The sequence below is a fragment of the Solenopsis invicta genome, chromosome 16 (genome assembly GCF_016802725.1).
Source record: "Solenopsis invicta isolate M01_SB chromosome 16, UNIL_Sinv_3.0, whole genome shotgun sequence".
NCBI lineage: Eukaryota > Metazoa > Arthropoda > Insecta > Hymenoptera > Formicidae > Solenopsis > Solenopsis invicta.
In genome coordinates, this window is record NC_052679.1 from 474860 (window position 1) to 498575 (window position 23716).

General features: G+C 33.6%; 1 protein-coding gene across 5 annotated transcripts in view; it reads left to right on the top strand.

The window, feature by feature from the left end:
- The window catches only part of LOC105196108 (nephrin), a 301908-nt gene that overhangs the window by 194205 nt on the left and 83987 nt on the right, over positions 1-23716 (top strand). For all 5 annotated transcript variants that reach the window (XM_026131964.2, XM_039459216.1, XM_026131965.2 and 2 more), the window contains one exon: positions 13999-14122. In XM_026131964.2, the coding sequence (XP_025987749.1) occupies positions 13999-14122 (124 nt within the window). The remainder of the gene's footprint in view (positions 1-13998; positions 14123-23716) is intronic.

Below are 23716 nucleotides of genomic sequence, written 5' to 3' on the forward strand. Positions count from 1 at the left end.
AATGGCGTGAGTTGCAAAAGTGCAGAGAGAATTTCAGAATTATTCTCCGCACCGCGACATTTTATCTTTCACATAATGCGGTAAAGCTATTGATACGGAAGGTACGCGGTATCTAAAGCAGGATATCGCGAATGTCCGTGGATCTATCGAAACATTTTGACGTTTTGCCGGATGATTGCGTCGAAAAGCCACGGATCGTGTGCTGTCGAAACAAATAAATCATCGGCCATGTCAGAATCTTGTTGGCGCGATGAATATCCCGTTCCGGCCGGGAAAATTTTCATTAAACGGCCGGTCGTTAAATAACGCCGCGAATATTGCTGAAAAGAAAATATGTACATAAAAAAGAAGGGATGGGACGGAGGATGCGTGTGTGTTCGTGCGCGCGCGGAGAAATGCAAGAGCGACCGGCCGTGATAATTTATCGGCGCGTCGATGCACCGGCGCGACTGAATTAATAGTTTCATGGGGGTGACAGACAGCTTGATAATAATTTATCGGCGTGTCCGTGTAATTGCGATCGCGAGCCATCTGGGAGCGTTGGATTGATCGGCATCGGTGTCATCAATAATCGTCGCCAACGAATGTATAATAATGATGCTCGAGGAAGTGTAGCCTCGCGAAAATCGGCCCGCATGAATTGCGTGTGGCATTTGTGTGCGTTTGCTAAACATGTTTGTCAACACGCGTCTGATCACTGGTCGGGACACAACCGTGTGTTTTAGGTAATTAATGATGGCGAATGGGGATCACGATCGCCTATAGAAATATTTGCGCGCGTCGCGCGTTTCACCTCTCTCCCCCGGGTTTAATTGTGATTAGATACGCGGGCGGAATGCTACTGATATTATCGCATCAATTTTGAATATGTGTGTGGGATTTAGGTAATTTGGGGAATCACTTTTGCGAACGTGTGTGATCGAAAATACTCTGGGAAACGGAATCATATATAAAGATAGATTACGCGTCAGAATTGGGATTCTAATTTAGAATCTTTTTGTATACGGAATTGTATTTTTTAGATACTCGAATAACGCGCATAATAATAAGTAATAAGTAAAATCTGAATTATTTGAATTAGTTTAAACATGGAATTTTTATACAAACTTTCTTTAGTTTCATCTCATTAAAATATCGCGTTCGCCAAGCGCGAACTTGCCTTGTTAGAGACTGTTATAGAAAGACGCGTTACAGAAACATGAAATTCTTTGCTCGTTAATCGATTATTGGAAAAGCGTACAAAGAGGATATTCCATTAATCGGGGCACTCTTGTGCGACCAAACGGCTCTCGCGGGAGATGCCGGATCGATCCGAATAAAATGGATAAACACGAAGCGGCATTCTTCTCTTCCTCCTCGCCGCTTCTCTTTCTCTTTGGGGTTGATATTCCCTTAAAACGGCACCAGCGCGCCGCACCGCGCCGCGCCGTTTTAAGGGAATTGCTCCGTGTTTAATCAGACATCGTCAGTCCTCGGGTTAAGGCATCGATGTCGTCGTCTTGATGGCGACGGCGGCGACGATGGCTCGGATGGCGACATCTAATTCGTGGAATCCATTAGTCTAGGGAAAGAGCCTTCGTGGACAGTCACCCTCGCGTGTGTTTGGTCATTCCTGAGAGAGATGGTGGCGACGAGAGTAATAGCGGTAGCGCGACGATAATAGCCAACGCCTCGATTCAGCGTCGTGAGGCATGCTCGAGAAATACCAGAATGTCTACGAGGAATGCGAGTAAAAGTCGATTCGTATTTGTACTAACGAATGGCATTTGTAACGTTCGCTGTCATTCAAGTTTCGTGGAATGTATAACAGTCTTATTTATTCGAAATGTGTTGCAATACAAGTCGATTGCAATCAAACAAGCGTCCATACTTTTCATATTTTCCGTTCGCGATATTCGAGAAGAGAAATCTCGACTGCGATAGAAATAACTTGAGTTACAAAATTAACTCTTGTATTGAATGTAATATATTTACTTTGGTACTGATATGCAGAGAGAAACGTTTCTTTATGTTTAATATTTCTTACATTATTTTACAGAAGTAATATAAATCTAAATAAATACATTATTTGGTCGAATATAAATTTTTTAATTTTGTTTCATTAAGCTATATTGTTTGGCAGAAGAAAACACGATTTTTTAACACAATATTTTTTGATAAAGTAACAATTTCTTTGATTACATTTAATATCCTTCTCGCGATCGCCTTGCAAAAGGCTCACTTACGTGGCCCACAGGATGGTTAGAGAGACCATTAATAACTCGTAAGCCAGGTTCAGCACACAACGGATATAAGGCTGTGCAGCGCTAGTTTCAACCACCCATGGCTCAATTCTGCCCCTTGCCGCAATAATGAATACTGTTACTTGTAATTCCCTAATACTCAAGTTTTATTCAAAAGTTAAAAAGAAAGTTTTTCTATAGCATAAATATATTAGTTATAAGTGAGATAATACAATAGTTTTACTATTGAAGTAATAAACTTGTTTAATGGAAGAAAATTATTGAAGTAAGATAATACAATACATTTTTTTCTGAGTTAATAAAATTGTTCAAGTAAAGAAAAAATTTACTTTTTTTAAAAATATATTTATTTTAAATAAAGGTATATATTATTTAAAAAGTCAAACAATTGCATTTTTTTAATTCAAACATTAGTTTAATTAGATTATTTTAATGCATAAATTTCTTTGGATTTTTAAGAAAATTTGAATGTAGAGAGGTTCGAATTCTGGCTGAGATGTTAATCTTATGTAAAGAAAAGTTAAATTTAAAGAAACATTTTTTTTTGTATACTTACACACGAGAAAAAGTTGTTTAATTTTGACTAAATTTTTTAATTTGATTAAATTTCTTTGGTTCAAACATTTCCGTATTTAAATTAAATTAAATATATATGTAATTAAGATAAATGTATAAATGCTTAAATTGAAGTTCAAATATTTTATGTATTTAATTTAAGTTATATACATAAATAGTGGAATTGAAAAAAATTTAATTGAGTTGAAAAATTCAGTCAAATTAATAACTTTTTTCTCTTAGTGCACGATATATATTTTTATGTAACTGTTATTACAGAAATGTGTATAATACACGTCAAATATTACAAGCGTCAATTATTATTCTTACATACTTTTTATATCTTTCGCTTGTGGCAATCGAGAAAAGAAATCTCCACTAGGATAAAAAAATATCTTAATTTACAAAATTATTTCTTATATTAAATATACTTTTATTATATCTACAAACTGATATTTACACGATATATATTTATATCTAATTGCTATTACAGATAAAGTAAAAGAGAATATATTAAATTGGTTTGTTTCAAAAATATAACATTGTCAGAAATTTTTTCTTAAAAATTAGTTTTGCCTTACATAGAATGCGCACGACAGCGAATATCTTTTCCTTGAAAAGGTATTATCTTATCGCGTCACTTATACTACCCGCGAATATAAATTGACCTTAAAATGCTTCTCGCGCCTACAAGCATGCACTCGGCTTCTATGTAAATTAACCCACTCGAGGATAAACGTGCCATACATCTGTTAAATGCGTTATCAGGCAGACAAAGGCCTCTTACCGCTATGTTGTAAAAAATTTATGAAAGATTAAAAAAAAATTGAGCGTCTGAAGGACTTTTCAGATCTTTTCCCCATTTTCCTTGTTCGCCAATTTCTCTGACTCTGAATATTTAACGCGTCACAAATTTTTCGTTTCTCAGGCTGAAATATCTATAGCAATTAGTCCGTAAATTAAAACTTCATTGAACCGCATTTAAAATCGGTCTAAAGAACATTTCTTAATTTCAAAGATTATTTAAAGTATTGAGAAGAAGAGATGGTTAAGAGAAAGTTACTTAACATGAAAGTCGTTACTAGTCGCTAACTTTAAACGAATGTAAGTCAGGGGAGAAACTCAGTCTAACATTGAAGCAGCTGCAAACGACTTATGTAATCGCGTTTGTAGGTTACGTCTTACAAGGTAAAAAGACGCGCTAAAGTAAATTTTGGCATACATTTTGTTACATGAAAGCTTTCACCAAGCAAATGCATTTATGTAAACGTTAGTATTCTTCACATCTTTTTTTATACGCACGGTTGAAACATCACTGGACTATAAGACCATAAGACCGTCTTCGCGTTCGCTCGAGTTGTACTACTGGATTAAGGAATGGTACACAACAGCGTGGACGACACGCAAAACGTGACGATTTCTCAACCGTATTATTTTTACGGGGAGTTGAGTACAAGCGTCTCGTGGGAAAAATACGGGGACGTTTCGTATAATCCATCTCGGACTACACTTTTAGTTTTGGTTGGAGTATTTCGCATATGCTGTTTTTATTTAACTACAGGAAATTAGAAACTATTGTATTAATGTCCATCCGTCGATGTTTTTGTCGTTTAGAAATTTGTTTACCGTAGTTGGTTTCTAAAATTTGCTGTGGTGAAAACGATAAAAAAAAATATGAAAAAAATCTATGTATACAAAAAATTTATAAATTTTTATTGAACAACATGCAAATAAATATTTCAGGGAGAGTTGCTAAATGCGTTCGTAAATTCCTAAATTGTAATTCATCAATATTTTATATTTTTATTTAATATAAACAACACATTTAATAACAAAAATAGATATGAAATAAATGAGAAATGAATAATATATACAAAAATTTAACAGGTTATATCTTATTTTTTTGGATGCTAACTGTACTTTAAAATATCAGGTACATTTAAGGATGTTAACTTTTAATGAATTTATTTAGTTACTTTAGTTAAATATTAATTTAATTATGCAATTTTATATTCTAAATTTTCATATTTTTATAAAAAATTTATTTTAAAATATTTTACATTTATTGTATATAATGTACATGTATATTTGCAATTATTATAAAGATTAAATTGATATTTGTATCAAAGCTGTCAAATTTTCTAAATTGTATCAGCACAAATTTCATTAAAATAAATGGTATTAATTTATGAGTTATAAAAAATAAAACAATACAATTAATAGTTGATATAAATAAAAATGTATCAATTGCAAAAATGAATTCAAGAAAGTTTTATTTCAACATCCGTATATTTTATTATTGGTATTTATTAATTATTAAGTATTTGATTCTTTTTTTGATAAATTATTAATAAAATACGTATTAGTTAATGATTCTTTATATTTTTAATTATGTTAATTCATAAACTCGATAGTTTCAAAGACGACAATACAATTTAGAAAACACACGGATACGATTTGCTTAACTTTTTTGAAGGGCTTATAGTAAAATATTTTGTTGACGAAAAATTAAATCTATTTTTTACCTGTTTTGCAGTAATAGCTACAGGAAATGTCAATCTACAATTTGGAACGTTTATTTGTATATAAATCAATGTCAAATGGAAAATGTTATAAAAAAATAATTTGATTGATTTTGGCAATTCTCCCTTGTAATATAGGAAACTTAAAGGATTAGGAATTTTTAAATTTAATTGATTGAATACTAAACAATTATATTATAAAAATGTTTTTAAAATGTCAGTAAAACTTTAAAATGATTTTTTCTCAAAATTAAATTTTAATTTCGTTATTCAATAAGATGACTGTTTGACAAGCTTATCAAAGTTGACATTTTGATATTATTTTTTACAAGAAAAGGTGAAGTAGAACTGAGCGAAATAATATTCGATTCTGAGATTATTCGTGAAATCGTCGTTACATAAAAAAAAAATTGGTTTTTAATTAGCTCATGAAATTGATTCAAGTAATTATTACGTCGAAACAAATAATTTTGATAAAGCGATTACTTCATATATCTCTAAATCTTTATTCCTTTTCTTTCTACCATGCAAAAACGATCGGTCGATGACAAATTGTTCGAATTCGGATTCAATTACCAACAGAATCGATTTTCTCCGTAATAATTCTCGGCAGACGGGTGTCTCGAGCACTAATTTGCCGCAGTTTCGCGCATTATTTAGTCGACGGATTTTATCACTGCGAGTTATTAGACTCACAGTTTTATCACACGGCCGCGTCGCTCGCCGGCGAAAATATGTCCCGCGATATCTCGCGCGAGAAATATGCGTCACGAAACGAAAGTTCCATTTACACACGCGCAGCACGCGCGGTGAATTATTATTTTTCGACCGGCCGGAAATTTCTCATTGTCGGCGTTTCACAGCCGCTTTCGGGATGTCGTCAGCCTCGTTATTCGACTTGACAACGATAAATGCAAAATGCAATATTCCTTGCAATTTTTGTTGCATTTTTCGGTCGACGGTCGTATATGTAAAAAAAATTTTTCCTTTCTCTGTTTTACTCGAACCCTTAACGATGTTATGAATACACAAAATCGATGTGTTGCACGCGTGTGTACTCGTATGTACGTATACATTTATGAAAACGATCGTAAAAGTGTGACATTTTTTATTTGACTTCAACAAAATTCAAGATAACTATATACTGCTTACACTTTTTTATTAATAATTTGCGTTTATTTGATTTGTAATACACTTCACATAGCTCGATAAATTCGATGAATTCCAGCAACATATTCCTCATTTATTTGCGAGAAGCGCAAGGCCTTTGTCCTGGGCCGTGCAATTTTACACGACACGATGACGATCATGAGGAATTAATCGGCCGCATAAATAATTTCAATACTGCGTTATTATATGTGGAATTTGATCACGAGCCGTCGCGCAAAGAGCGAGAGGAATTTATCAGAAATACAATTATCGTAATAGTGCACCGTTACATGATACGCGGGCGAATTCGAAAAATTGTCCGAGACAAATGTAATAAAAGTATAACGGGGGGAGCGCACGGCGAGATATTATAGGAATAAAATAATAACCGCGCGCGCGCACGTTTATATGAGAAACGAATTAAAAACCTCATCTCTCTTGGTAATTCGACGCTTTTGGACGTATTGCAAAAATCGCTCGTGAACAAGGGACGAAATACCCGACGCTGCGCTTTACAATTAAAAGCTCATTCCGCCCGGAGCTTATTTGACGGGAAAGCACGTGGAATGAAAGGCGTCGTGCGATTTGCGCGCTGTAAAATTTATTACGCCTGTTTTCTGCTAAAAGTGCAGACGTATTTAATTGCAAATACTTGAACGGTATTGCGGAAACGAGTTATGCTGAGTGATAGCAGCTTGAATCAAATGGCATTTATATGAAGGAAACTAGGCTTTCTCTTTCTTTTTCTTTTTTTTCTTTTAAATTCAAAGAGATTCCGAGAATGTCTGTTCGACGGACTTGCTCTTTTACACGCACGAATGCACTTGTCCACGCCTGTAAGAAATATCCTTTTGATCTTTCGACAATTTTATACCAATAATTCGATTGCCAAGCAGTAAACAAGAAGGATGAAAGCGAAAAAATCAGAGCGCTCTCGTCGCACGATCTCACCGCGCTTTAAACTTTCACTCCGTCCGCGAGGTGATGGCAACTTTTTCCATTGGTAACACCGACTACTAAATTTTATCGAGTCCCCCTCGGTGGCACTAAGTCGCATTTACGTGCTTCAACGTTTGCGGCTGCTTGTGACAGCAATAACGTGAAAGGCTTTTGATGCCAGCAGCTATCTATCTCGTCGCGAGTCTGATCCGGTCCAAAGGATATTACTGCTATTGCGTCGGTCAGATGGCGAGCGAGACTCGTTGACACACGTGCTTTCTCACATCGAGTTCGTCCGCTTTTAACGCAATGGATGGACGAAGAAAAAAGAGCGCAACGTGAAGAAACGACGCGGATTTATTTTGCCTCGTGAACACTCCCGTGTGAGTGAAAGCGAGCGACGAACGTTCACCTTACGGACAATGCGCGTATTCCTTTATATTAAGATAGAAAATACGAGAGAATATAATCGCGCCGCTATTTTCGTAACAGCTGTTTTCGTAAGATAGAGGTGTCAGCTTAAAGGTTCCGACATCATTTCCGAAATGCACGAGAGATATTTTTATTATTATATTATAGCTTTATATTGAAATGCAAGTGTTTATACACTTATATACACGGGAGTATATTTTAGTTTGGAAACGGCACTCTCCAAAGGTGAAGCATTAGCAGCAATACTGTTTGTAATACGGGTTTTACACGGTCAATAATATTGTCAGTATCAACAAATACAGCTAGTATTATTGCTCGTGTGTGGTTAATATTGATGGATTGATATAGAATATTTATCCGGATTTTTTGATTCTCGAGCATCAGTATCGCTGTGTGATGGAAATATTGACAGTAATACTGAGTGTGTATGAAGAGGATATGTCGGTATTTTTATCATCATAATTCCACAATTATGGATAACATAATTACAGAAACAATCTTAGCTTATCAAAATTTTGAGGCACACTGTTACTGATCAATATTATTGATCGAGTAGGACTCTCTTAGGCCTAGATCTTAATATATAAGATATAGAAAAAAAAGAAAGAAAAACGATACAATTAGACGATAAGCATAATGTGTGTGAGTAAATAGGAACAAACGACACAATTAATAAGCGAAAAAAAGCGTGAAACCGTAAAGAGAAGCAGTTGCTTTGAAGGTAGAAATTGATATACAAAAATGTATGTCACTAAGTGGATAGTTGAAATATTTGACCACAACATAAAAAGTAGTTTAAAATTTGGCGGTATGACAAGGGTAGAAAAGAATTGGAGACAAGTCACAGATGACAAAGTGTATAAATACAAATTCATGGTTGAATCGAAGATATATATTCGCATATTTGTATTCGCATCGTATTATTTGAATTCTGCCGTAATCTAATTATTATTACACGTAGACTTTCAGAGTCTTGAAGACTTTGAGTTTATAAATTCCTTAATAGAGATAAATTTTTAATTTATTTTGCTGGATACAGAGATGAACGCAATTTCATTTATATAGAGTTTATAGAGAGTGATGTATAATAGAATTTCATTTGCTTCTTAAGCTGACTAACTAGCGAATGACTCCATGACAGTGGAACATCGTTAACCGCGTGATACCGCACAAATGTATTTAACATGTGCGACGTAAAGCCTTGTGGAAACCTTTCTTGCTCAGGGAGCGAATATACCGGGTAGCTGAAAACACAGGCGAGTTTCCGGGCGAGCGGATCGGTGCTGCGGTTTTGTCTGTACACAAACGTCGGTGTGTGTACACATTTGCGCCGTGTGTATGTACATGGAAAGATGGAAAGGCTCTCTGTCCTCTATTGCCCTTTCACTCTCCCGTGTCTCCATCACGAAGGTAAGAAGAAGTTAATCCCAGCCCTTTCAAGGGAATCGTAACAGTAGCGTTGCACAAAGGAATGGAATGCGCTACGCAAATTGCGTCTTACCTACAACGTAACGTACAATTACGTTCTGCAAATGGAAGAGATGTTCTGTCAAAACTCTAGTTTATTCTTTCAAGCGTGCAAAGAATATCAGTTCTAATAGAGTTAATGTATCAGCCTGTGAATTATGATGTATTTATGCAAATTATATTTACAATTATATTTGCCATTATTTAATTTCTTCAATGTGCATAAAATAAAAAAAGTGTCAATTAGAAACAAATAGTGACAGAACATTAGACAAAATATTATTTAAGGAAAATTGTCGATATTGATATATCACTTCGTTTTTTAATATTTCATAAACAAAGAGTAAAAATAAAATTTTGGAAAAACATAAATACAAACTATTAGAAAGTATCGAAGAAAGTATTTTCTATTGAATGTTGTAGCAATTTTTATATTATTTCGAATTTCGCAATAATTAAGTTTTTCATAAGTTGAACAAAAATAAGTCTGACAAAATGATCCTTAAAACCGACATAGGTAGTAATGCATTTTCCTCTTTTTTTTTTCTTTTCACATGAGTCATTTGTACAAAATACTGTAAATACTGTGACAAGTATACAAGGATTCCTTGAACTTCCTTATTTCGATGTAAAACGTTTTATCAATTTATACGAATATCTTATGCCGTATCATAAGATGCAACGTTTAGCGCGAAAATATTTAAAAATTACGTCAGGTGACTAATTTTTAATAGATCTTATAATGCTATAATATATCTTTTATTCCATTTTAGTTTTTATTTATTTATTTCATAATCTATTTCATCGAAAGATTTGCCGATTTACGGTTTAATTTCAAACACTCCAATTTTATTTAAAACTGTATTATGAGAAAAATATAAATAAAACAATTTTGGGATACTACAAACATGATCTAATATCATCAATAATACATTTATTATTGTATAAATTTAAATTATGCAATTTGCAAAATAAAATTATGCATTTTTTATTCTTACTCTTAAAGAATTCGTTTTTAATAGATTTTACATTTAATTATCTAAGTAGATTATGTTTTTATCAGTATTAATAAAATGCAATATTTAATTTCTGAGAAGTAAAAGGATGTCGCTTTAAGAGATTTATCATTGGTATTATATAGTACGACTTTTCTCTAATTAAAAAATGAACTAGATTTATTTCATTTCAAAATTTCTATGGAAACCTATAGACTGATTTCGAAAATGCAATTTTATCCTTATCTTCTTATTCTTTATTCTTTTCTTCTTATAATTTTCTTTTTACTCGTTTGCTGATTTTCACAATTCTTTTATCTATTATTACACGTATTATTTTTCATGATTATAGTTGTTGATCAACTTGTAAATCACCTTTAATTAAGCACATGATCTTGAACGAGATGCGCAGTGCAAGGTAATCCGACCATGCCAACCGGAATTTCGAAAATTCCGCACTGCGAGCTAAGACATTGTCGGAATTTTCGCCAGTAAACTCCGACCGAAGTTTTTTTGAATTCCGAGAACGTGGCCAGCACAGAACCGAGAACTAGCTGGCCAAGTACCCGCCCGCCGGGGATTTGATTTTAATTTTTCTCGGAGAGTTCCGACTCTCGCTTTCTTTTTTTTTCCTCTTTTTATCTTCGTGTTCGTACTTCCGTTATTGTTTCCGGCCAGCTCGCGCGGGAAACAGAAAGCGCGACATTAACATAGGAAAAAAAGCGAAGGAAAGGGCAAGGAAAGAATGTAGGAAAGCGGAAAATATCAAGAGAGTTGGTGAGAGAGGAATTTGATGCGCAGGGTGGTGCGATCATGAAAGGTGGTCGCGCGCACACTCGCCTACATACGCAAACACACACACACACAAACGCGAAACCGCACACATGGTTCGCATCCGCGCATATTTTCCGTCTGCAAATCTGCATGAGTAACGGTACCGAAATTTTGGGCGGCGTCGTCATAAATTCCGTGAAGAAGCGCGTTTCTCGGCGTCGCGTAGCTCGTTTTTCGTTCGAGCCGACCGTTTCGCGTTTCCGTCGAGCGTACGTCGATACGATATTTGAAATTGAGATGCGGCTTTTCAAAGAATGGAGAGATACCCCGCTACTCGGTCCACACTCCTGTCATTCTTTTTCCGCGATGAGATTCAGTAATTAGAGATACAGCAATACCCATTTTGCTCGATGTATTGAAGGATTTCGAAACAGAACGGTAACTTTGTATGTAAAACGATCGTACTAACTGTAAAACTAAAATTTTTTTTATCGAAGCTAAATAAAAGTTCAAGGAAATAACACACGGAAAAATTTTTCACTACACGAAGCAGTTACAAAAACTCCACGGTATTAAAAACTTGTAAATAAATAATTCCCGACATGTTGCAATCGTTAATTTTTGTTAATTTTGTATCGGTTTTGCGACTCAAGATACATTTAGATTCATGCACAATAGTAGTCTAATTTAAATATATAATTTAATGCATTCTACACGGTAAAACACATTTTGTACTTGTATTATATTCAAATCGGTCATTGTTAAAGTTTTTTAGTTGAATTTTTAACGTAGCCGAGTGTTAATTTAACGTAATATGATTGTGTTAGAAGATTTTGTGTTAAATTGATATTCAACATTTCTTAATTTGTTAAAGTAACACAATTTACGAATAAATGAATAAGTAGCAATAAAGATAATGTAATTTGAAATACATAATTAAGTACATAAATTCTAAAATAAATAAATATGAATGTACGTATCGACATAATATAAATGTTAATCTCACTGAAAAAAATGTGCTTGCATAATTTGTTTTCAAACTATATCAATGTTACGTTTTCTGTGTTACTTTCTTACATAATGTTTATGTTATTTTCTAACATATATTAAATTAATACAAATATTTTGTGGATTATGGGACACGTAAAGTGAGCTATAAATTTAATATGAAAATTTTGACTGTGTAATTTACAGAATTGCATATAAAATAATTATATAAGATTAATGTACGTTGTATAAGATTAATTACGAAATTCCTTTCGCGCAATGACACGGTGTCAACAGTAATACCGAGGATACGACGCGTTTTAATAATATCATTAATAAATAATTTACACGGCTCGTGAAAAAAACACGGCTTAACATTGTGACATGTAAATTGAGAAATAAAATGGGTGGAAAGGGCGCGTTTCTTTTCCTACTCGATGAGAGTGAAAATTTCATCGGAGAAGCGGGACCGATGGAGCGTCATTAATGCGATGACACAGTAGATTTTTCTCGATGGGAAAAATCGGGTATTCACGATCCCCGGTTCTCTTTCCACGGGAGCAAAATCCGTGCGAAATAAGAAAGCGTTACGCGAACTCCCTCGCGGCAACAATTCGATTGTCATGGAAATTTTACGGGGCGGGATTAATACCTGGAATAGTCGCGTTTAGTCTGAAATTCAGTGGAGTTTCGCAATTTGCATTAAATCAATTTCTGCGACGAAAAATCGTCGTGTCGCGTTCTTATCGCGCGCGAATCGCGCTTTTCCCGCATCTAGCGACGGTATCCTAATCGTCGAGGATTCCGCTATCGATTTCACGAGCTCTCGAAGTAGGGCGTTTCCGAAAAAGCCATGTGTATAAACGATAAAAGGATCCTTTTATACAATTCAAGGAAATCCAACTGTAACGAAAGAGAAAGAAAGATCGCGGATGATATGCACGCGGTGACCTCGAATACAACTTGCATAAATGAAAAAAGCTTTGAAAATAATACTAAAGCGTCGTATTACATCCCGTAATTTTGCAACTCCGAGTTTTTGCGAGCACGACCGCGCGGGCGCGCGCGCGCGCGAAAGCAAATACGTTCATATTTCTGGAAACGAAAACGCACGTATTTATTTTAACATTTCACGCGTCCATTGTTCGCGTTTGAAAAATGTACGGTCTCTGTTACGATAAAACGTACGCTTTGCTGGGCTGTTCGGCGCCCTGTTTAAAGTCTCGTAAACAGCGCGAGCTGCTAGTTATGTGAGACGATAAAACAAAAAATGCGGCGCGACCGCAATTTTCCTGTCGCAGAGAGCAGGAGAAAGAGAGAGAGAGAGAGGTGGAGAAAAAGGAAAAAAATGAAAAACGACACAGGAATGTTATGAAATCGTTTATTCTCTGCATTTCTTGCATTACGATTCGTCCTGATTATAATGCAATAGTACGAGCAAAAACAACACCATTATCTTTAAAATGCGAAGTAAACATAAATCGATGTGATAGAACGATGAAGCTCGCAATGATATCAAATTTGACGCTAAAAATATTTCAATTTATTCTGATTTAACATATTGAACGTGATTATCCGTTAAAATGGAAATAATTTATTTATCTAGTACCTCTAATTTAATATTTCTAAATAGGTTTTGTGTCATTTATTAATTGCGCAAAAACTACACTATTGTACATGATTGTATTATATATTATAATAACATTATAATTTAATATTTATATTTATAAACATGTTGGAATTTATGCTGCAATGTGCAATATTAATAACGATTAATTAATCAATAGACACAAATAATTGTAAAAAGAGTTATTGAAAATTTTGACTGTGTCGATTTGCTCGATAAAAGGCGCGAAGTGAGCTTCGTAAGAACTTTTGATAAATCAGTATCCTGAGCGAGTGGTGAAGACGAATGACTACTATTCGCAATTGCAGGACGGCGTGAGTCTGCAATTCACGCCGACGGTAGAGGACGAGGGGAAGTTCCTGGTGTGTCGTGCCGAGAATCCGAAGCTGCCGGAAGCCGGTATCGAGGACCGATGGAAGCTGAGAGTGCACTGTAAGTACCAAGTCGAATGATGGTCGATAATATGGCGGTGACTTGCGTATTCGCGTAACGTGGCTGCGTCACGATACGAATAATGTTCTCGCTGCGTCCATATACATTATACATTGATGTACATATATATGTGTCGCGGCAATTCTGTGCAAGACCGTATAAAAATAAATTGGCATAAAAAAATTATTGGTTTGTTTCGATAGCAGTGAATGTGAATCAATAGCTTCACGCGTGCTATTTGTAACGAGCTTGTGCAAAACGATATCCACCTGTTTTCTGCCGTCTCACTTTTTATATCAACGAATTTGAAAATTTTTATGAGAAGCCTAGACCTCCCGTCGTTAAAGGAAAAATTGATGATCGCGGGACATTTTGTATACTTTTAGCGTATATAACACTGATACTAAAATTTTTTCTGAAGTGCTGTGCAATACATATTTCGAAGATTTTTCGCACTGAACATAATGCTATTGTCAGAATTTGCATTAGAATTTACGTTAGAATTTTGAGTAAATTTGGATAAAATAACTAAAAAAATGACGTTTTTGATGATTATTTTCAATATATTTTACGCAAAAGTAGCTTGTTTTTAAATAAAGTCAGCAGCATCCAAATGTACAATTCAAGAGCTTTCAAAGAAATTTTAGTTTATAATCGTATTATTTTAATAAAACTATTGTATTATTTTATAGTTTATATAATTAATATATTTACGCTATATTAAAATATTCCTTTTAATTTCTGATTAAAATTCGGATTACATGTAGCAGTAAGCATTATTGTGTGGGAGAAGTATGAGATTAAACCAAGGATAGTTGAAACTCGCTCTATACGGCCTTATCTCATGTGTTGAACTTTGTTTACGAGATGTAATAGGTATATCCCTAGGTATTAATGATCTTGCCATCACCTGGCCCGCATGAATGAAGACTCACGTGGCAATCACGAAAAGGCTATTAAATATAATCAAAGAAATTGTTATTTTGTCGAAAAATATTGTGTCAAACTTGTTTTTCTTTTTGCATTAAACCGTATTGCCAAACAATACGGTTTAATGCAATAAAGCTACAAAAAAAATTGTATTTAACAAAATAATATTTTATTTAAAGTTATATATATGTTAAGTTATATATTGTTTCTGTGAAATAAAATGTAAACCAGATAAATAGAAATATTGAATATAAAGAAACTTTTTTTTCTGTGTAGATACAGAAAGTATAAAATTCCAAACAGCTATAACATAATAAGTCGTACTCGTCATGAGCTAAAATTTATCTAAAAATTTTTGAAATAGTATTTTCAAATCTTATTAATTTTATTTAGAAAAAGATTTTCACCATAAAAAAATTCAAAATTGTCAAAACACTCTTTTTATCCATTTCAGCCTAATTAACTTGAAATTGTGACGTGCCACGCAAATTCTGACAATAGCGTTGTGTTCAGTGCTAAAAAATCTTTAGGATATGTATAACACTTTAGATAGAAAGAAAGTCATTTTCTTGTTGAATAGAGTGTATCATTGAAGGGAATTTTTGGATAAGCACTTTTTAAAAGCTTGGCGTAAGCACGTGGGGTTTTTTCGAAATATCGGCCGGTGTAATGATTCTTTTGCCAACCGGGAGGAAGAATGAATCCGATTATATCGATAAATTTCTGAGAGAGTCTGCACAAGATCTCCTTCAGGACAAAAGATTCGGGCAGACGATTGGAATTTCATTCGAACGAGTTCGAATAACAGGCCCCTCATGCGATCGCTTTCAAACAAGAACGATCCTCGTAAGTCTCTTGGTCATCCTTAAAGTGGAATGCCGCTCGTCGTAACGTATATACATATATCTCTCCTTTCTTAACTTGTTTTAGGCCAAGTTAAGAAAAATCTGCTTCGAAGAAAAACAAGCGACACGATTTTACAAAAATATGACATTTAAATCAATATATTTTTAATAAATTTTATATATTATTTTATTATTATATATTTCATTAAACACAAAACGTATTGTTTACATAACTGCATGCATTATATGTGTATACTCGTATAATGTACATATTTTTCTGAACGTTCAAAATAATTTTGGAGATTAGCTTGAACGATAAATAGAAAAATTGTTTTTATTACTTGGTAATATTTGCAACTCAGCAGATTATTTGTTGCTGTTTTCCCTCTAGCCAACAATGTACATATTTATCCGTCATATATCGGTTGTATTATAAAATAGCTGTGTAAAGAGATATTCCTGAAATTGGCTGAATCAACTCCCCTATGGGAAAACACCGCCATTTGCGATACCGAAATCACGGTAATAACCGGGCGAAAAATAAAGTCCGTGTAATTAGCCAACAAATTTAAATATTCGTGGGATGGGAGATACACGATAACAGGTTCATTATCCATTAAAAAGTTAGTTGGGCGTAGCACAGGGCTATCAGATAACGTTGAACATCGGCTTGTAAACGTTATTAAACGTTAATAAACGTTAAGCGGTATTACAAAACAATACAGTAATGAACCGCGCACGAACGTGTGTAAAACATAATACTAGGCTATAAATAATTACCTGATTACTCTCTCTCTCATTTGTTTTTCAAAGTTTCAAATTGAAAATGTAAATTCTAAATAACAGCAAATTTTCTCTCTCCAAAATATTTGCAATACAAAAGATATATTAAAAATGGCATATATGTACATTATATAAATGATTTCCATAGAACTTGCTTAATTGGCGAATTGTCAATCGTTTAATAACTTATTTCAACAATTTTTATTTTATTTATTTAACTTGAAGTCGATATTCTTTTAACAAACAATCAATATCGCAAAACAATATTCTTTGGGAAAACAAATATGTAACTTTTGAAATGTTTGATTGTAAACTTCTGATTTTCTAATTTATATCCGTAAGAGTAAATTGCACGGAAGCACTTAAGCCGATTGTTTCGAATAGGATAGGCATTCGCTGTCCACTCTGCACGTAACAGCCTTCTTTCTGTTGCTGAGTGCAAATTGAAGCAACTGAGACTGAACTTCGCACAGCGTAATTGCTTGCGTTGACCACGCGGCGCAGAAATAAACAGCTGGAAATAGCCGTACTTGATACTTTTGCCGTTACAACATCGCCTGTACGTGGGCAGTATCACTAGTGAAACCAATAATGGCTACCGGAAATTGAGAATCGTGCAAACGCTATTTTTACGCCAGACTGCTAGACATTACATTCTGGACAATGAAATCAATCTCTGAGAAATGAATCGAAATCGATTATAAAAACTATGCTCGTAAATATTGCACACTAATTTATAGAAGTATCAAACTCATTTCTTGTATAATTGAAAAACTCAATCGCGATAAAATTTTATTTTTTATGTTGTACGTATTTTTAAACGTTGAAGAATTCCAAAAACGATAATTTAAGACTAAATTGATTAAAATAAGACTATGAAAATTTATGCAGGTTAACTCACCAGAAAGTTATGCATAATTTCAATTTTTATGCTTTTTATTTTGACTTTTTATAATATTCTACGTACAGAAACAACAATTTTTCTTAGAAGATATTGCGCAATACGTTACAATGTGTTCATCTCGTTGATTTTAATCGAAACCATGATACGATATTAAAAGAGCATTCTTGTCCGAAGCGCAAAAAGATTTGCTTATCTTTGGGAATCTTTTTTAAAGAAAACTGCTGTACATATTTTTTTATGTTTTTGCACATCTACTTTTCTATATATTTAGTAAATATCTATAAATTTCTACACATTTACTAAATATGTACAAGCAGGTGCAGCAATTTCCTTGAAAGAGATTCTCACAAATGGGTCACTTTTTCGCGCTTCCGACTAGAATATTCCTTTAACCGAGAATAACGAATTAATCAATTATGCGAAGAGTTCGCTGAGCAATATCGGCAATTACGTTTCCCGAAAGTTAGGGCGTATTAGCGAGACGTCGTTTCCGATCCAGTGATCGTACAGAGAACGCCGGCGATCGGGCCCTGCTCAAGGGCCCGAAACGATCCTTTGAGCCGCGGCGTAACAATTTGGATTGGTTCTACTAGTCTGAAGTGTCCTTGCGCGAACGTAAAGGGACGTTAATTCGATTCCGATAGCTTGCGCGATGCATGGACGCGTCAGTGAGAGAGCATACGCAAAAGTAACAGGCTTACTTAAGCGACCGGATCCGAAAGTAAAAGGATCAAGTGGAAAAGCCTCACGCCATGTAAAGCCTTTGGCGCCGTAACGCTCTTGCGTGACAAGACCCTTTTCGTTCATAGTTTTACATGAAGATTTAGATTTTATCCTAATCATCTTATTGCAAAACTATCTTGAAGTCATTGTAAAGAACTAAGTTTATTTTACAACATACATGAGTTTTGCAATTAATTAATTTAAATCTGTTTGCAAATTAACGAATTCAATTTGGTTGTAGCACTTTTGGGGAAGAGAAAATGTTCTATTCAAGTAATGAAATTAATTATAATAATTATATCAAATTTCGGCAGTATTAATTCTCTCTTGATTTACTAATATTTTGAATTTATCTCAAAATTATTCTTCCGCGTTCTTTGTCACTTTTCAATAGAGAATTATTTTATTTTTATCACTCGTTACGCTCTCGTCTTTAACCACAAGATCTTATTCGCTATGCGCGCGATAACACGAGATAATGAAAGCATGAGTTTCTCGTCGCGCACATGTGACTCTCTATGGTTCCGTGTGATTCAATATCGCTTTTGGCCGCTTCACCTCCACCTCGAAATTACATAGCTGTCCAATCCGTGCGTAAACGCGCGATTCGGGAACGTCTGCTCACGCTCGCGCCGTCGAGATACGAGAGCTATCGTTATCCGTTTATTTACGGCTGCCCGTCCGATCGACCGCTCCGTCGCACGGTGCATCCGGTATTATCCTCGCGTCCGGCGTTATATGCGGGCATTTGGCATTAGCCCGACGGTTAATCGCCACCGGCGTAGCCGCGAGGAATTCTCGAGAACTCAGCTAACTGCGCGAGTCAACCCGTTGATCTATGGGAGAATATTCCTTTGATATCGAGCATAATCATGCGATCTCGGCGCAAGTTTCAACCTTTGGCAAAACTGTAAAGAATCAAGTAATCGTTTTATACAACCGAAAAAGTACTGGTTTTAAAAGGTTCACAGAAAGATTCACGAAAAGAACAGTTTTACTGCAGTATCTAAAAATTTAGCTAGATACAAAAAATAATTTTATGTTAGATCATCAAAATAATTATGTAGGACGCGCAAATATGATAATTATTGTTGCAAATAATTTTGACATTTTAGCAACCAATTTAAAATATAATTTTTTAAATGGTCCAACATAATTATTTTTAGATCTACATTTCTACAAAATCATTTTTTCTACGTTTCGTAATGTTAATATTTTCAAATGTTTTAATTATATTTTATGTAATTTTATTATCTAATTTTTTAATTATTATTTTATCAATTTCATTCCGTTAATGCGCATATTTTCTACGGAAGATCGTTTTGCTCTTCCCTTCTGTGTTGATTTATTGGGGTGACTGTTAGCATGCAATCCGGAATAGTTTTATTCACGGCGACATTTTCATAACCACAAAGAATATTATCGATGCAAGCGACGCATACAACTGTCCGACGCAACCGCGTTATTTCTCTTTCGTTTATCTCAGAAACTGACGTTTGTCAGCGAGGTATACGTGACATGCTGTCGGAGAAATCAGCTCTTGTTACACGCCAGTTTACAACGCTAAGCATATACTTCCTTCATGTATCTACAATGTAGGAAGGGTTCCTGCGATTATGGTTTCCGACAGAATTCTCGGTTTTAGAAAAAAAGCTTGTATTAATAAATTTAAGAAAATTAGTATGATGAACGATCTGATAAAAAACTGCAAGTGCAATGGCTTTGAAGTATATTTTATCAAACTATCATATTATATTGATATATCGTCCAATTTTTTTTAATAATAAACGTAATATTTTTCGTTTTGTCTTTGCATTTGCATACGTCGAATATTAATTGGTAATTACAGAGTGTTCACTATCGGGAAAACCCAGGAAAACCTAGAATTTTTAGAGAATTTCTTTTTTACTCTTAAAAGATGATAAATTTTATTGGTACTTAAGGGAATATTTTTTTAAATTTTACTGTTAAATTAAAATTTTTTTTTTTTTTTTTAACAAAATTGTTTTTTGATCATTTTTTCTGGGTATACAAAATGTCGACAATCAAGTGGCAATTTTCGTGTGAGACTCGCTGTGCGCGAGTTTTTATTTTAAAAAATCAGTGACACAAGAAGATAATGCATCGATCTATTGGCATTGTGTTTAATCACCCTTCTGTACTTTCGATGAACTACGTACATTGCAGACAGATTGTTACGTGCCATATAGTTTAAGTTATTTCAGTTTTGGTAATTTTTTAAATGCGATATTTAACACTTAAGTGGGTTTCTTTGTAATTGTATAATTAAAGAACATTGAAAGATAAAAAATTTATTTCACAACCGCATTAAACAGTTCTCTAAACTTACCTGAAATTTTGAATAAAAATTCTAAAAAACCGAAAAGTTTTATAGAATATTTTTATGAAATTTGAATATACACCTTGTAATATTCGCTCTCGTTAAGAGTTAATAATATAGGTACATGCAACTTGATAATTGTTCATAATTTGTTTGACAACAAATCTCCGGCGATGCGACGAACTTTTAACCGCAACTTTGTCTATATCATACAACGTACTTTTGCGGGAGAACAATGCGACACGTCTGTCGTGGGGATTTTTCTATTTGCTCCGCTCGTAAAATGAGTTTATCTCCGGGAGGATACGAACGCGAAATAAAATTCGTTCTCGTTAGTTGGCTCCTCCTCGTGTTTTCGTTATGACTTCGCGTTGGCGGCGCATAAAATGTCACGACGAAATGAAATTTGATTCGACCTCTCGGCTCTGACGTTTATCAAATTTTGCTCCATGATTTTAACCCGACAAGTAGTTTCGAGGATATGTAAATAAACAATACGTTTGGAGAATTGTTTTGTGAAATTTTAATTAATAATTTCTAAAAAAAATTTAATTTTTTAAAAATACACAGTATATACTTTGCTTTGCTACATTAAACATAGAATGTTAATGTTGAACAGATAAAAATGTAATATCAAAGATGCATGTGTATCTTTCAAATGAGGTAAAAATTGAGTAAAGATGACAGATTTTATGTAGTATCGTAGATGGGTATGATTTGGGATAGAGTGTATACGTACTTTTGTTGAATTTAGTTGTGATATTTACGGTTGAAAAATTTTTTTAAAATTTTTTCTTTATGAATAAGCTTTTTGCTTTATAAATAAATATAACAGAATTACTACGATAGTTGTTAATTGCGCTTTAGCGGTAATAAAAAATTCAGCAAGACGACGAGAGGCAAATTCAGATTTTTAAAGGGCAACTTTGAAATATAATAAATTTTTTAAATTAATTTTGTTGCATGTGTCGTAAAATAGCATGCTTTGCATTTGTGAAATCAAGTAAAATAAATTTTAAACGCGGGGATTATTAACGTAACAATTATTTTTATAAACATATAATTATTTTTTAATTAAAAATATTTGTTTTTAAAGATGTTTTGAGACATTACTTGGTATATTTAAAAAAGAAAGAAATTTATTTCATAATATTTGTTCATTATAAATGCATTGGATGATGATATAAATATGAAATATTTTGTATGAGATATACTGAACAATTTTACTGTTATGTTTTTCCAAATAAAAGATATTTGTGATAGGTTACATGCATTTTGAAAATGTTATTAGAATCATCGAAAGAGATAGATATTTGTTATCATATTTTTAAAATTAAATTACTAATTTTTTATTTAGTTCAAAATAATTAAATGATAGTTATTATTTTTTTGTAGGAAAAAATACAGATTTTTACGATTGAATTTTAGCTCCTTTTTTATTTTGTTATTTTATATTTTAGGAGCGAAAACTTTGTCAGATACATTTTTCCGATGGAAATATTTAATTGATATTTAAAACGTTTTCTGTTATCAAATATTTTATAAATTACAATCGAGTAGGTGTTGAATTGTAATAATAAATCATTATTTTTAGAATTTTTAATGTTTTTTCTCTTTTTAAATTATGTTAATGTCCCAAGTTATCTTATCGCTTGGCGCGTGCCAAAATTTTGAACACATCGAAATATCTATAAAATAAATGATTTGTCCCAAGTCGCCTTCATACAGATAATTTAGGACACTAATTTTGTTTGAGAAATAACAGGATCAATATAAGGTATGTTTCTATTTCTAACAGAGGATGGATTTGCATTGATACAAGGACTAAATCTAAAGACTTAAAGTAATTGCATTAAACCGCTGAAAGTTACACTGTCAAAGCAAAGATATAACAAAACTTGTTCCAAGTTGTCCCTATCTACGGTATTCTTTACGAATTCAATTGTCTGAAAGATACAATTGCAACGAAATCTAGATTTGTATGACATTGCTTGTACGCAGCCTGCTGCATACTGTAACGACATACTGAAAACGCGCGAAATCTTAATAATAACTTTGGACAGATTCCAAATGGCAATCGCCCATATGTCGTTGTAATAACAGTGCACGTACACAGTAACAATTAGCAATTATGTTTGGGTTATATACGCGCCGTGAATGTACCAATGAAATGTATACCTGTGAAAAATACGATGTTCCACGTATTACACTATTGGCCACTCAATGGCTGTCTCAATTACATAGAAGATCTTTTATCACAAAGCAAAGTAATGTAATTAAATCGAAATAATAAAGCAAATATTTTCGATGCCTCGCCAGAAAGCGGAAGACATTATTTTAAATGGAAAAGAAATTAATGAACAAAATTTGAACAAAATGCAAAATCATGCTGCGCTGGAATGTATTCGAAGGGTTATCCTGGTAAAATGTAACATAAAATATAATTTTTTTTGAGAGAATCATGTATTTCACCTATATCGGCCGTCGCTTTTGAAAAAAAATATATATACATATATATTTGTCATTGTGTAAACCGCAACCATTTCATTTGGAAAATCAAAAAGCATGCGTAACAGGCCGCAATTACAATAAAAGCGCAGCGTTTGCGTCATAGAAACTCAATAATTTTAAAACGTTTGCGAAAAACAGTGGTTGAATAAACGCCTATCGTTTATGATCAACGATATAAAATTACGACAAGGTAAAATCCATTATCTTGTCACAAAGAGCATGCGGCAAAATTTTTATAAATGCATTTCGACTAGTACTGTCGATATTCGTTTAACACACGATCGAAAAACTGATCGATTCTCTAAAACAACTTTCAGATTATTTATATAATTGAAGTGGCAATCGTATTTTCAGTTATTTTGATTTGTCGACATTTTCTATTCAGTTGAATTTTTTTTGAATCGTACTCTGTGGATATTGACGTTATTTCAATAATCTTTGTTAACGGCAATGCAAAAAATAAGAATAAATGAATATAACATTTTCAGAATTTTGAGTTATTTGAAAATCCGCTAAATGAATTGCTTGTTTGCAATATGAATTCTTTTACTTTTGAA